The sequence below is a fragment of the Dermacentor silvarum genome, chromosome 11 (assembly GCF_013339745.2).
Source record: "Dermacentor silvarum isolate Dsil-2018 chromosome 11, BIME_Dsil_1.4, whole genome shotgun sequence".
NCBI classification, from domain to species: domain Eukaryota; kingdom Metazoa; phylum Arthropoda; class Arachnida; order Ixodida; family Ixodidae; genus Dermacentor; species Dermacentor silvarum.
In genome coordinates this window covers 99,025,701-99,042,220 of record NC_051164.1, presented here as the reverse complement: position 1 = coordinate 99,042,220, position 16,520 = coordinate 99,025,701, and the positions used below count along the sequence as shown (strand labels likewise).

Sequence of the window (16,520 nt, the reverse complement as noted above, 5' to 3'; positions counted from 1 at the left end):
CTCCCCACTGCAGGCCTACGTCACAGCGTCTCCCACCAGTCCGCGTGAGCTATTTTGGGACGCTAAACCCAGTACAATCAATCATCTAGACGCGCACTCCACTTCGCAAGGTTTTCTTGCTTCGCGACGTTAAACCGAGTCACTCAATCATTCAGCGGAGCGCCCCACATTTTAATACATTAAATACGTCGCTTGCGCGTCCAAGTTTACGCAGAACCGCTTGGAGATGCGCAGTCGGGACGTATATACATGCTAACCGTTATGCTAACCGTTGAGACGGTTAGCATGTATCCTGCCATGTATCCTGCTATGTAGCACGTATCCCGCTGCTATCCTTCTCATATAAATCATGTGAGTATTAGACTGCGGGGCTGGTTTTTACGCCATGATCCAAAGATGTAAATATAGGTAATTTTTTTTTGCGATGATACGTGTTAATGGAACATCGTTCACTTTTGGCGTGTCCATCGCAATTGTCATGGTTTCTTATATACCACGCGAGTCACCAAAACCCAAACGCGTCCCCGCCCAGACACTCGATCCCGCGTCTGCGAGATATATGAGCAGTCGCGCCGTCTCTTAGTTGTCGTGCCCCATTCTGGGTCGTGCCGTCGACATCGTTATCGGGGTGTCGTTGTCGTTGACGGCGCGCCGTTGCCGAGGCCAAGAAGGCGACAGCAGGGCGGTATAAAGATGACCGCTCAACTACAATGACGACAAAGTCGGGCGACAACGACGAAAGACGGAAGCACTATACGAATACTATATCAATTTCGCGCGGCGTAGTGCGGGGCGCGTTGGATAGTTTGAGCGGTTTTGCTCAACCAGTCAATCATTAACTCAACCGGTTTTGCTCAGCGAGCCAATATTCAGCGCGCACTGAAAGTGGAATCTCCGAAAGCGATAGTCCGAAAAAACGTCCTCAGGATGAGGACGGCATGACGACAGCACGGAGACGACGACAGACGGATAACGACAACGACGCGAACACAAAACGACGGCCATCATCGTCACGGAGGCGTGGCATGTCGCAACCTTTGGTGGCAATGACGATTTCCGTTTAAGCAGCGCTTTTTTTTTTTTTTTTTCGGTAAAGCTGTTAGGGGAGTTTCGCAGCCGTGTTCGTGCACCGGTGAAGGCCAGCGCACGCGGTGGCGTTTGTTAGTTTGTTTTTGTTTTTTCTAGTCAGTGATCTGGTAATTTTTGTTTCTCGCGTCGCGGTTTACCGACTCGACGTTGTAGGTCAGCTAGGAGTCAGTACGGCTGCGACGGTGACAGTTGACGGGGCTGGTAAAGCAACGCGGCCTTCAGGGCAGCTCCGAAGCGGTCGTACGACCAGGGAGGGCGTCGGTGACGAATCCTCACTAAGGACAGTCAGGGCAAACAAACCCCTACGTAGTACTTCCGAAGGGATGTCGGAATTCGTTTATACCAACAGCTTCGCTGTCTTCGATACAGTCAGTTGCTGAGACGGACATATACATCTGCGAAGGATTCTTCTCTCACTCTCTCTCTCTCTCCCTCTCTGAAGGCATTGTTACAGCCTCAACAAGATGGCGCTCTTGTGACTTCAAACGTATTCAAACGCGCATGCTCGAGCGGTGTCTCGTACTCTCACGAAGCATATAGCGGCCATTTTACCGCTACGCCGAGAATCCCCAGCTAGGCGTAGATAAGGGGTGCGCGCGAGTCTTTTCCAACCCGTAGGGGCGTGCGAAGCACCCAGCGGGGCGGAAAAGCGCAGCGGCGCGTATACGCGTGCTCGCGGTTTCTCGCCCGCCCGAGCGGGGTGCTGAATATTTCATCGCCAGCATGACGCGCGTCGCGGGCGCGGAAAGCGATGCGTGCGTCGCGTTCGAGCGCCTTGCGGCGTGACCGTTAGACGCGCTAAAGTGCAGCGACCTTTCACACCGCATACACACCTTTCTTGTAGGCAGACATATCACTTTGCTTGACAGAAGTGCCGGCTGTCAGCCAGGCGGTGGGAGTGTTCCGGGACGAATGCTTTTTTTTTTTTTTCTTTTACCGTGACAGTTTTTTTTTTTCTTTTTTCAATATAGACCCCCTTCCCCTTATCCTGCATCTTCGTCTTCCATGCATAGGCCTAGGGCTATCATATTTGATAAACATTTATTCAATCAAGTTTAGACACTCTTGTTCTCTTGGGAAAAAGTAAAAGTAAGTACAGTAGACTCCCGTTCATTCGAACTCGGTTAATTCGGCTTTTCGCTTGATTCGAACACACTGGACTGTCCCGGCGAGAGGCGATACATTGCTATGGAATGAAAACGCGTTTAGTTTGAACGCGAAAGCCTGCCGCTGCGATTAATTCGACCCCCACGGCGCCCCGTCATGATCGTAGTGGTTACTGAAAGCTTGAAAACAGCAGCGACGGTGATGGCAGCAACCTGTCACGATGGCGAATTGCCACGTGCCATGGGCCATGTCTCTTTCGAGAATTTTGTCAGCGCCGAGGACATTGCTGAGGTCTAACTGTGCACGGGCCACTTATTACCGATGACATGTATAGTTGTAACCATTTATTGAAGTAGTATCGAACGATGTATTGAAAACTTGAATTCGTTCAGTTCTGACGACTGTTGTTACTTCGATCTTTCGGATAATTCGACTAAATCTAGGGGTCCAAGAAGAGTCCAATTAACGGATGTCGACTGTATTAACCCGAAAGCTCTGTTGGAAATTCGGCGGATAGGAATGACACTAAAACACAACTGTCAAGAGGAATTGTTAGGATTAGTTGTTAGGCATTATATGGAACTACACGCAGCCTCCGATCTTGAACTGCGCCGATTACAACACACACAGCAATTTCACCACTCTCACTGCAGGCTGTGAAGCATACGCAATCTTCGCCGCTTCTCTATATATACGCTAGACTGCGCTCAGATGTGCGGTAACCTTGAGACGCACTGCCGGAGACTGCATATCCGCACGTTGTGGGTTTTACCGGCAAGTCATGTTATTTTGCTTATTTAGGACTTCTCTATAGGCGCGCTACCATTCCCAGTTTCGTGAGCGGCTCCCTTTATTTTAATACAGCGCGGTTCTCGACCTCAACACGAATCTCGAAACTTGCACAATCTGCCTAGCAGCGTCGGCATTCCCTATTCGCTTTTCTCCGCGGTACCCAGTGTATACGAAAAAATAGGAGGAATAGACAGCGCAGATATTCTGCATAGCCTATTGAAAATAAGGCCCTTGAAGCTCATATATATATATATATATATATATATATATATATATATATATATACCTACATCCAACTGTCCAATATGGTCATTTGTGATCGTTTATAGAATCTACATGTATATGATACGTTACTGTTATACAGCATGTTTTTGTTTTGTAATAGAGTACCACTCTGACAGTCTGTTCCTTTTCATATTCCTATACCCTATACAAAAAAGCCCAGTTGAGAATGGCAGCGTCTTTCGGGCGCAGCCCCTATAACGCTAGCTCGGAGCGTGTGCGTCAGAAGTCGTTGAATGGAGACTCCGGTTCAGTTTTGACCGCACGATTCATCCAAAGCACAGCACACGGGCGTTTTATGCAATCCTCCCCCATTCTAACGCGGCCATAACGGTCAGCAATCGAACCGGGGACCTATAGTGTTCAGCAGCAGAAAGCCATATAGTACCGCATAGACAGATGGTCTCAAGGCATCATTTTTTTTTCTTTCTGTGCAAAAACTGTTTCGTTGCTGGGGAAATCAGGTCGTACTTCGAAGTGTACACAGCACTCGCAAAGAGCAATGAACAAGAGGGGGAAAACAAGTTCGTGCTTGCACACATATGGTTGTTGGAAGAGATCAGTTTCGATGCAAAAAAAAAAGTGCTCGTCTGCCTCCCAGGTCAGCTCCCGCTTTCCGTTGCTGCATATAGCACCGACAAATAGCAAGAATAAGTCAAACAAGCAAACAAACAAAAAAACTCAGCGACGTGCACTTCAAGGTACGCCCGAGTTCGATACCCTGGGTCGTGACGAACTTTTTTTTTTTTTTTCCTCGGCTAAACGGTCAGTCAGTGAAGGTCGTGGCTTACTTTCGTATAAAGATGGCTCCGCATCACCGATTTCGACGAAGGAATTTCGAGCTATACGTACACTGCGGTACGTCTCATCGAGCGAAAAGTCGTGAGTTGTTCGCAGAGTTCGCGATTCGTCGACGCGGCTCGAAAAAACGCGTAGATCTTCGCATTTGCGCCAACAAGAATTCTGAACTCTTCCGCGGTGCACGTCGACTTGCACGAAGACCGGTGAACGTGCGCTTCTTACAAATTACTTTTGTGAGCAAGTTCAGCTACCACTGCTTCGCGCCTTTCATATTGCTCTTACCATTCCTATTTGCATTTACGAATACGATATTTGAAACTGATGAAGTACAAATGAGGATGGATCCAAATCAACCACTTTATAAGTCACTGTAGCAGTATCTTCATGAAACGGGCCTGCAAGCTTACATTTAACTTCATTACGACGTTATGCCACGTGACAACCCAAGGGAGAAAAAAAAAGGTAAACTACTGGTCTAGTAACGATATCGAAATGGAGACATATGAATTGAATCATTTTCGAACAAACTCAGCGGGGATGTACTATCCACTTGCCTATAACCCACTTGTCAGTCATTCCATAACAGTGCTGATTATACAAAAAAAAAAAAAAACTAGTCAAAGAAATACCGAAACCTTAAACAGCTGTTTGCTTTTTTCGGAGCGAATGGTTATTGACCGAAATCGGACAACCAAAGGTACACTGATATGCGCGGTGACAAAACGTGCAAGTGCCGGGCGACGCTCGCGCAATATATTGTCACGTCATAGTGACGGTCAAGAATGCTATGTTTTGTTACTATGTTTTGTAGTAATAAACGGGTTCTACCTACAGTACCCTAGTGAAATCTTTACATTGGCGTAGTCGAAAGCAGGAACCTGTGGAGAAGAAGATGAACGTCGCGTTCAACGAGGGACGAACCACCATCGAGGGCTACAAAGCAAGTGACGAACAACATGTCGGGCCACTGGAGGACATCACCACGCCTGATGTTCTATGGGGCGTTCCAAGTGCCTCCGGGCTTACGGCTGACGACCCCGCCACTAAAGGTATCGTTCCTGCCTGCAATGAACAAGACGAGTCCGAAACTTATTTTTGAAGGACCCACCTCAGCTCGTGAAACTGCGCCAGCTGTATAACCCCGCTGGACAATGCTATAACTGTCACGAACGCACTGCTTGACCTTCAGAAATGCCAGGAGGAGAGACGGAAGAATGCAGTAATAAATGGGTTCTACCTACAGTACCCTAGTGAAATATTTACATGTTTTACTATGTTTCACTATGTTTACTATATGTTAATAAACCTATGTTTTGCTACTGTGTTCCTGACCTCACTACCACGTGACAATATCACCCTAATTGGGCTCCACATCACATTTATGGAATGCAGCAGAACGGAACGTGTTTTGGCGAGGCATGACCGCTTTCCATGCAACTGTCTCTATAAAAGGGTAAGCCATACGCTACGCACTTAAGACTTGATTACATAGTGGCCATGGCGAGGCATGCGCTCGGCACAGCGTCGCCGCTTCGAATAAGTCGGAAATGCATTACAGGTGAGAGCCGCTTCAGCCACGAGCTCACCGGCGCCGACCTGTGCTTGAAGGAGCTATACTGCTTCTTACAAAGCGCGCTGGGCACGAGTCGGAAGATGAAGGAGTGCCTGACAACCACGAGGAAGTGTGAGGCAACGATTATCTATCATTAACTTCAGTAGCTGTGAGAAAGGCGATGGTGATAATGAACCAAGAAGTGGACTGAGATAATACCCAGAAGGAAGTTGAGGAGGAAGTGAGCCCGCTACGCTACATGCAAGGGAAATGCCTCACCTCAGCTGGGTCCGACCTCTCTCATCCACGAGATGAAAGGGAAATCCCCATAACGCCTCTTCTGTGACGTAAAACGTTTTGATTGCACAAGAAAGGACTTATGGGAGATGGCAGTTTACAGAAGATGGTCATTTCTTTCGAGGGCCTGTCTGTCAGAGAAGCTAAGGTTCATCGTGTTCAACTATCCGAAGGTACGGTCTAGTGCAGCTTGAGGACGCGGATCCAACTCGAGAATCGCCCGTCAACAATTATAAGCTTGCATGGCAGTTGAGCACAAAGTGAATCTTCTCGAGGACCTGTCTGTACAGAAAGTTGAGGTTCCTCGTGCCCATCAGGCAGAAGGTAAATTGGAAGGTGATGTTTGAGGACATGGACAGTTTCCTAGAGAAGGTGAGATAACAGGTTGCATGCCAGTTGAGAACACGGTAAATTTTCTGGAGGACCTGTCTGACAAAAACGTTGAGGTTCCTTGTGTTCATCTGGCAGAAGGTACAATCTCAAGGTTCTGTTTGAAGAGACAAAGACAGTCACCTCGAGAAGTTATCCTTCACCAATAAAAAAAGCTGCTTGACAATAGATAACAGCCAATTCTCTCGAGGAGCTGCTTAAAAATGTTTTCACCGTGTTCATTGACAGAAGGTGCGATGGTGGTATTTTCGGAAATGGTCCGTTCTCCCGAGGAGTTATCAATCAACAATGAAAGAGGTTACATGGCAGTTGAAACCATGGTACATCTTCTCAAGCACCTCTCTGTCAAAAGAGTTTGGGTTCATCGTGCTCATCTTACAGAAGGTGGGATTTTAAGGCGCTGTTTGAGGACAGTACCCTCTAGGGGTTTACAGACAACTATATGGCACTTGAAACTATGGTCAATCCTCTGAGGAGCTAGTCCGTAAGGAAAAACTAAAGTTCGTTCATCATTTGCTAGAAGGTATCCGCTTGAGGAGTTGTCTGGCAGAAGGTACGATCTGAAGCTGCTGTTTGCAGGTACTGGCGGTCTTTTTGAGGAGTTGTCCATTATTAATGATAAGTTGCAAGGCAGTTGAGAACATCGTCTATTATCTCAAAGACTTGTCTCAGAAAAAAAAAAAAAAACGATTCCAAGGCTGTACACTTCACTTGTTGGTCGCATGCTGCTAAATTGGTCTTGACCTCGCATAGTTGTTATTTCTTTACTGTTACGTTTCTGTTATTCTCTGCGGCTGGTGGGCAAGATCCCAGCTCTGTCGTCGCGCTAAGTGGGCGAAAAATGGACTAAACAGGACTATTAAGATGAGTCGATAAATTTACCTTCCCGAATACCAAAATGTACGTCTTATTGCGAGTGAAGGTTCACGGAAGGCTCTGGTAAGACAGAAAGACAGTGGCGACGCCACATTGAAGTTTCCTCTCTAGTCACTCGGGACGTTATGAACTTTGACAGCGTATGTGCGGGACTAGCCAGCTGTTTGTCTACAAACAAGGATTGCAACGTTTTAAGTTAGGGGACCAAAGACTATACTTTGTCAGCCTTGGAAACCTTTACTGCACGAAAACGGCCCAAGTACGGGTAAACTGCTTCAATCGGTGCCGTCATCCACTGATGTACCAGCGCTTGTTGTTTCGGGAGAAAATTCAAGAAAGGGAACTTGGGCTTTCATTTTTGTCAAGGCAAATTGACTCTTCAAAAAAATATCACCACTCTAAACTGATTTTGCATTGCTCGTTAATCGACTGCCTTCAACAATCAAGCGCAAGACGATCAAGATTCAAAGGCATTTCACGCGACCACTCCGTGACTCTCGAAGCTCCTGGAATCGATCGGCGTCGCAAGGGCCCCCTTTCCATGATGCAATCACCACCACAGCGCAAGGAGTCTTGCCACCGAAGGCCTTTGTGACCAGCATACTTCCTGGAACGATCGCGCAGGGATCGTCCCCCGTCTCTGATCACTGCCGATTCATATTATCGCCGCCGGCCACATGGCCAATATACGGGGCCTGTCCGTTATAATAGCGGCACGAGGTGGGAGCGATCGAGAGAAGGACTGGTTCCAAAGGTCACTGGGGGGTGTCAACCAAGGCACGCTCCTCTTCCTCTTTTGATCCCGCGGTGTCGGTCGTGTACCCCCCAAGGCATGTATGTACGCACACACGCTGAGGGGGGCGACCAACTACTCGACCTTCCTCGTGTGTGTAACGTCGTGCGCGTCGCCCCAGGCGGCACCTCTCGCATTCCCGCCTCGTCTTTCTCGGTTAATTTTCTTTGCTTTCGTTTGACGTCGTCCTCTCGCGAGCGCGCGCGCCGCAGTTTTCTCTGCGCATTTTCACCCGTTTCGCCGAACGACTGTCCTTCCGGCGCCGACAGCTCGCGCTCCACCAACCAGGCCGCCGTCGCCGTCGTCGACGGCGCGGCGCTCCGCTTCGCATGCCCACCCGCTAGCCAGCCCAGCCAGCCTGCCTACCTGCTCGCCATCCGAGGAATGCGGCCCTCCACCGCCGCTGCGACGTAGAGGACAGGTTCTCGCGGGGCTTGTCCTTTTTTTGAGTTTGTGTACTTCGTGGGTTCGGCGGTGCGCGCACCTTCTCCCTCTTGTTCTTTGGCGGTCTTCGTCATCGCTTTGCAAGCTCGCTCGCCCGCTGCTTGCCGGCCAAGCCGGTGGAAGAAGGCGAGGAGGAAAGCGCACTTTCCGGGCCTCCCCCGTCCTCTCTTCTCGCCACCTTTCTTGCCGGTCGTAGCGACGGCAGTGAAACGCCGACGAAGCCCCTCGACGACCAGTCTTGGAGCGAGCGGTGGTTCGCAGGTGTGCAGCCCCCTTTCCCTGTGCCGACGTTCGCTCCGCGCGGAGCCTGCCACGACGACCCAACAACAACGAAACTAGAGCCGAGAAGACCCGAGACCGACCGAGCGACTCTACCGCGCCACCGACGGCCACGAGCTGCTCGCGAAGCCAGCGGACGGCACCCGATACCTTTCTGAAGTGTGTGTATGTTTGCAACGAGTACGCCGTTACGGTTCATCGTGCCCGCCTGGTAGTAGTGTCTCGGCGCCATGCCGGCCGCGCGCAGCCGGCCCCTGTGATCTCGAAGACGTGCGCCTCAACTGCGTGTGGCCTATAGTGTCCATCTGCTGCCGTTGCTGCTGCCGCCGCTGAAAGTGTGATAGACGCCGCTGGAAACCGCGGCGGCGTTTTCGTCGTTTTCGTCGACCGGTTGGCCCCAGCCATGCGTGGGCCAACGTTGCTGCAGTTGGTGATCGCCGCCGCCTTCGCGGCGGCCCTGGTGCTGCCTCCGTGTCTGGGGCACGTAGCCCTAACCTTCCCGCCGGCGAGGCGGTACGACTTGGACTTTCTCGACAACGGCCGAACCAAAGGGCCCTGCGGAATGCCCAAAAGTGAGTGAACGATCGAGTGTTGTGGTGGCTGCTGGGTGCACAGTAGTAGTACGAGGTCAGCTGGTAGCGCGCCATGCTTGGCGCTGGGCAGCAGCGGGCAAGAGCGCTAGTCGAGACGGCCCTGGCTGACATGTGGTTTCGCGGGCATCTTCCTCTGGTTGAACAATGGTACTGTTCGCGTATGACGTAGCGTCTGCATGACCACAATAGTGCACTACGGTAACTGCCGGCTGTCCTTGGTTCGAGTCACTCTGGGAACAATAGCGAAGGCTAATTAGCTCGGCCGTTTGAGCGGAAATGAAAGTTTCCTGAGCCAATTTCGCTGGCGATTCCGCGAAGGACGGTTGGACACGATTGGGCAGAAAAGCGAATGCATTAAATTACGATCCTGTGCCCAGTGGCGTAGAAGGAGGCAATAAGTGGACGGGGGACGTGTTGTTCCAGGGGCCCAAACCTCTCGAAACTATTAGTCTTCCATCTGTGTGTATAAGTATCTATCGAAGATATATGCGGTATTTTAGAAAACTCCGCACGAAATAAGTTTGTGGCTACGCCATTGTCTGTGCGAATACCAGACTATTAATGACGGTGAGAACAGTTTCACGAGTTCAGTTTCGTGCATGCGGCACACATCGCACCTTTACGTCGTAGAACGTTCGACCACGGTCTCTTTTAGAGAGAATGAGTGTGTTGACGTACCTGCATGCAGTTTAACGTAAGCGTTGTTCTCACTCCCGTTACCGTAGTTGAATCACAACTGATTCAACAAGCAATACTCGGAACTGTCACATCCAAGACGTCTGTCAACACTGAGCTGGCGTATAGATTTGTCAAGCAAAGGAATGAGATCGCTGGGAACAGGACACAGCAAGGACGCATGTTTCTGAAAAAGAATTTCCTGAGCACAGGGTGAAATCATGCGAATGAAAACAGCTCATCGTTATCCAAGAAACGATTACTGTGACCCCTTTCGCCCACATCGCTAAATTACATTTGAAACTCAGCTCAGCCGTTGCATAGTTTGGCTTTTCTAACCTCTCTTGCTTTCAGCACACACACAAAAAGAGGCAGCCGTTCATACTAGACACCACTGTGATCAACAGTGGTTGAACAACGTAATGTCACTGAAGCCAACGTCACAACAACGAGAGGACTTGTCTTCGCCAAAGTCCTAACGAAGACAACGTTTCAACAAGGGGACTTCGTCAGGGAACACAAGGCCGGTGCATTTCGATTCGTGACGTCATGCTACCTTGCCCGACTGCCAGAGAATCTAATGGGGATGCTAAAAACCACAGTGATTCTGACGTCACCGCTTTCAACACGCTAGACGTGGCAGTACAAATATCCGTCCAAGTAGAATGACGTCATAAAGCAGAGTGCACGGGCCTGCTATCTAGGATGCATAATTGATCAGGGCCGCGAGGAAGTCCCCGTGTCGAAATGCTGGCTCCGGCGACATGCCTTAGTTCGACGACTGTTCATCACTTCCAAGTCTCCATCTTCCTGTGAATCTCTGTCTACACAACACTGTGCAGGCTTGTCAAATTTAAAGGGACACTGAAGAGCAACATTGCAGCGGTTTGGACTAGTACAGTATCCTTTGGAAACCCTATATTATTTATTCATCTGGCAGAGAACGGTCGATTATAGAGTATGACGTCACGGATACTATAAACTACTTGCTGTTATCCGGGCTGTCTTGGGGCAGAAAAAGTTTTCGAAGCTTTCCAGCATTGGTCTTCGGTTTCTCGTGAACGTATTGTAGTCGTACTTTGCCGATAAATAAGTGGACCTGAATAGACACTAGCAGAATATATGACGTCAAGACGAATTTCAAGGCGGTGTCTTCATTCGTCACTCATTTTTGCATTCATTACTACTTTCATTGTCTTGCCAAGCCTCCCCTCACTGAAAAAGAGGCTGTTTCACTTTTTGCAGAAGCGAACTAACAACAACAGACGAAAACAACTCTTTGGTGTCCCTTTTAGACCCATTTGACACTAACAATTACAACTGCGACAGTCCTTTGATTTAAATCAGGGAAAAAGAAATTTCGCAAGTTTAACGACACGAAACTGCACAGTGGGTTATCGAGGATACAATGTAGTGGAGGGCTCCGGATTAATTTTGACCACCCGGGGGGTTCTTTGACGTGCGCCCGAGGCACCGCACACGAGCGCTTTTGAATAACGATTCCATCGAGATGCCACCGTCGAGATTCGAACCTGTGACCTCGTGCTGATAGCCACTGATTCATAGCCACTGATTCACCGCGGCGGGTCGACTTAATTAGAAAGAAGTTGCCCATACGGCGCGTCATACAGATATCTTCGCACACAATTTTAATCTGCAGGCCTTTGTGTCGTACTTGTTAGGGACGGTGAAGTACTGACTGGGTTTAAGAGTCGGCTATGCTGTACATCCATCCTACATGCTTACGCTGACGGACAACGTCATACCGAAAATCGATACGAAGACACTCGCCAGGCACGCGAGCCAAGCACAAATAATAGTGTTTATACGGAGACATGAAAAGCATGCAGAACCCAGTTGCACGAACGGTCTTCGGAGTTCTGGTCGTTTCTGAAACTGCCGCGTTCGAATTATACACGGGCAGAGTACGTATACGTGCCACGCACGAGGTCACCATGCACGCGAACGCAGTCCTCGCGCGTGTAGGCGAGATGATGAACGGTCCCGCGCACCTCTCCCAGGGGTCCCGGCCACGCTGCGGTGTCATCCGTCAGCGCAGACTCGGGCATACGGCAGGCACGTCAGTGCGCTACGCATCCCGGCCGATGTGCACCGCATTATGCAAAACGATCGGCCGCGTTGTGTGTAGAGGAGCGTGTCGGCCGGGGGCCCCGCCGTGTGACGTCGTGCGAGTCACGACGACTTCGAAGGCGCGCGCGAACGTGTTCTTACATAAGCGGTTTCAATGCGAAACCGCGTTTCGCCGGGGAATTGGTTGAAGCCTTGTCGATTTCTGCGTTTCTTCCTGTCACTGTTTGCTTGTTCGTTTCACAAGAACCGTGCTGGCGTCACTTTCTTTTTCTTCCTGCGTGATGGCTATAGCACACATCGTCAACGTTACATGCATCGATAATCGTGACCGGCAAGACATTGCATACAACGAATATTTAACCTGTCACAGCTTGGGCTACCGGAGATACCGAGACAAGCATTCGTCGTATACACGGGACGATTCGGCGGTATGTTTTTTGAAAGGTGTTTCGGCGTTCCGGGATCTTCTGAAATGAACACGTGAGAACGCACGTCGGATATTCACGATGGAAAACACGACAGATGTGACAACCACGCAAGATTTAGAAGGATCAAATGGCTTCGAGATTCCACTGCTGGGGTGTGGGCAAAGCTGCATTTGAATACCATATCGGTGATGTCACGTCGTATACTCACACCATCTCGTTGATCAAATGTTGAAGCTGAACGATGTATTGAGGGTTCGGCGGAATACCGCCTATTCAGGTAAGTTAATTAGAAAAGAAGCAGGTCACTGACGATAGTCAAAACAGAATGACGTTTCGGGACTATGGTCAGTGAGCTGTTTCTTTTCTAATGAAGCTGAACAAGCATACATTTCATTTAGTTATGCGATGAACACTACAATATCAAGTTCGCCCAATCCTTTAAACATTATTGCCATCAACCGGCGTGATAAAAAAGGAACAGAGAGAACGAGCACATAATAAACACGGTCACATTCATATACACACGCTCAAAGGACATGTGATCAAAGCTACAGGTCAAAACGAAGAACGAAACAGTAAACTCGTACGCATTATAACTGAAATTACGCTTAAATATAACACAAATACATTTTGCCCAGCGCAGTTCACAGCCCCCCCCCCCTCGCCTGCACCCTTCGCTCAGTTTGCGTATGTACATACCAGTAGGAAACTACAAATCTCGCAGAGTTTCGAAAATTAAAACATCAAACACCCATTTCCTTATTTCAGTACTCACCAATTATGTTGTAACCACGCGATTTGTGACGTTTGCTACGGTTAAACCAATGCGTTGCCGAGAAACGGTGGCCTGTTTATCGCTAACCCACTAAGCTCAAGAGAATCTGAATTTGCATAAGTAGATGACATATAGCTGTGCTCATACTCTGGTTGCGGTTGACGTCCTGCTTTCAGGGGGTTTACATTTTATAACGCCCCAACGCCGTCGAAGTGCGCACAGCCTCGTGGCTGAACATTTCGTTCGGTATAATATCGCGCGTTTAGTCAATTCCCGCTCCCGACAATTACCGCTTGGCTTTCCTAGAGGCAGTCGTTCACGCGAATCGGAAGAAGCAGTCTCGTTTACAAGTCCCGGCAGCAAACTGCTTCGCCAAAGAAGCCAGGCCAGATCGCGCGGCGAGATTCGCTATCTCAACAAACTGCGCCGCCTCTCCTCAGTCTTATGCAGCGAGTCCAACACAAACGAGGAAGAAAATACTGATACAACGAAACCCATCAGATCTTGTCTACGGCCATATCGAATCGCTTAAGCGAGGTTGCTCATACGGACCACTTCGTATTCAAGAATTCTGATCTCAAGGACGCTAGTATACATACCTGAAGCTAAGTGCAATGCGAGGGAGAGTAGTTGCGACACATAATTTGTGTTTGCAGTCACTTCGTGTACGTATTAAATGATTTCCATCAGCCTGCGAAGTATTTGTACTTGCCTCTCTCCTTGAACACTTCGCTTCCCTGCCAAAGATATACATTTTTAGATAGTATACAGAAAGTTTGCCGAAGTTTTTGTGAAGTCCGCAGATAGTCAACAGCTTGTTGACTTACGGTCTTCGTTTGTTAAGTAATATCCCACAATTTTTTTGCAAACAACTCGTCAGGAGCATAATGGATCACAATAGACAAAATGAAGTGTACTTGTTAGCAATCTTTGTCTGCAGACAACACCTACAGAATGTTGCCAATGTTGCAGTCGAACGCTACTGCAACGAACGGCTTTACAATGAAACAGCGTGTATAACGAAGAGGTCAACATGTCCTGGTCAGCTTTCTATCTTGTCCGTGTATTGTGAGCGTCGCTATAACGAAGTATCTTAACGAATTTCCCTGTTTTAACATAATTATTTAGGTGCCCACGGCCACATTTTGGTCTACTAGCATACAGTTATGCCAAGGCGCCCGCGCTGACTCTGCCAGGCCGTTTACATCAGGGAAAACTTGGGCAAATCTGAAATTTTCTGGAATTCTATCAGTACTAGAAAATGCAGAGAGAAAACAGTGAACTTTTTTACCTCGCGGTTGCTTCAAATCATCGAAATCGGTACCTACAGCGACTATGGCGAAGCCTACTGGTATCCCAGAAAGAAGCAATGTCTTCAACTTTTGTGCTTCAACGCATAAAACGACGTTTTGTTACTGGGAACGCCACCAATGCATTTCTCCGCAAAGTTCGGAATTAATATCTCGGAACTGGTGTCATCCTGAGAATTCGTTCCAAGTTGATCGGCGTTGCGAACTCCACGGCTAGAGAGAGAGTCGATTTTGCATTTCACTTCTTTGTGCAAGTAATGCCCGCCTCTTCGAGTAGACCAGCTCACGGACTAGAATTGTGATATTTGCCGCAGTCATTCTAAATTTTTTTTAAGTGTTCGCTGAAACACCCTCTAAATTATTACCTTTCTTGCTCGCAAACTCATCAAAATGGGTTTTCATTCATTTCCATAGGAAATGTTCATCTGTTTTCCTTTTTTTTTATTAATGAGGAATGAAATAGCCTCGCTAAGACGTTCAAATTAAAACACTTTTGTATGACATTCGCGAAGAACAAACAGGTAAGCTCACTGCTCATAAGTCTTTTACCCTTAAGTTCGTCGTTGTTCGATCATCACGAGAATACTCGTATTCGATTCTAAAATCCCGCTATTCGAACATCCCTAGCGAGGAGGAAAAAGAGAAGGGAATACCAAGAGATCAGCCACTGTAAAATCGGCTGGCTACCCTTAGCGGGTAAGTGGTACAGTGAATTGCAGATGACCGTTGTACACAAAATAAAGTAAAAGAAAAATTGATTTTTTAACGGAAAAGAAAGCACATCACATGATGCAACACGCCAACATTCACTATGTCTTTCACAGAATCCGCGTACCCCAAAACAGAAGCTGAAATATATATTTTTATGTATGTTCGGCTTCTGATTAATTCGCTAATAATCAACTTTTTTCGCCGAAGAAATCCTAGTTTTGAACGAACACTCAGCCGTCGTCAACGATTGAAGAAAGTTGAAGAAACTCTTCGACACGCTCCTGGCACGTGATAGGATCACGTGATAGGAAGTACTTAACGGTGGTCGAACAATCAATGTCGCAAAGCCAACGTCTCGACAAGGGGACATGTCTCTGTGCAGCGACTGGTCGCGTTTCTAAAACCCAGGCCAGCTTCTTGGAAGGACCCACAAATTCAGTTCCCCTCCCAGTTACATCCCTCATAAGCTCCCCACCCCCTTCCCCTTTATTTTAACACTGACTTCCCTCACCCTATTCTGGGACACCGGCTTCTCCTCCTGAAGCAGGCTTTGGGTACCGGCTAGTGGTATTCCATTTGCAAGCTTGACTCTTTGCAAACCTGCCCTGACGGAGACAAGTATCGCCTGTCGATGGATAGATGGATGGATGCTATGAGCGTCCCCATTGAAACGGAACGGTGGGTTGCGCCACCAAGTTTATTATTTTGCCTAATGGCCTACCTATATTTAAAAGAAAAAAGTCGAAACGTGGGCTACGGCGCCATTACTTGTTCGACCACTGCTAATCCCTTCAAGTCTCTGTTTCTCCTGCGAACATTTCTCTTGGTTGAACTGAACAGTGTGTGAAAGTTGAGAACCACTTATAGAACATTTTAGTTTCGTACTAAAGTTGCGAGACGCTCCACCTGGTGTCGTCGACGTATACTTAGACGTATACGGTGACACAGAATAAAATTTGCTGACACCCGTGTCGCAATAATGCCGCTATCACAAGCATATAATCGTTGCATTCTACCGGTACTGACGTACGGGGCAGAAACTTGGATGTTAACAAAGAAGCTTGAGAAGAAATTAAGGACCGCGCAACGAGCGATCCAAATGGAAATGTTACGTCTCCTAACCGGTGGTCTAATTAGAGTTACAGAATGGGTGCCAAGGAGGAAGGGAGGCGCAGTCCAGGACGGCAAAAAATTAGGCGGGGTGATGAAATCAGGAAATTCGCAGGAGTAGGATG

The 16,520-nt window shown here is 48.4% G+C and overlaps 1 protein-coding gene across 1 annotated transcript in view; it reads left to right on the top strand.

Moving 5' to 3' along the window:
• Window positions 1–8,299: 8,299 nt before the first annotated feature.
• Window positions 8,300–16,520, top strand: part of LOC119432778 (uncharacterized) — a 63,105-nt gene continuing 54,884 nt past the window's right edge. The window contains 1 exon segment of the mRNA XM_037699934.2: window positions 8,300–9,274. Coding sequence (XP_037555862.1) covers window positions 9,106–9,274 — 169 coding nt within the window. The 5' untranslated portion in view covers window positions 8,300–9,105.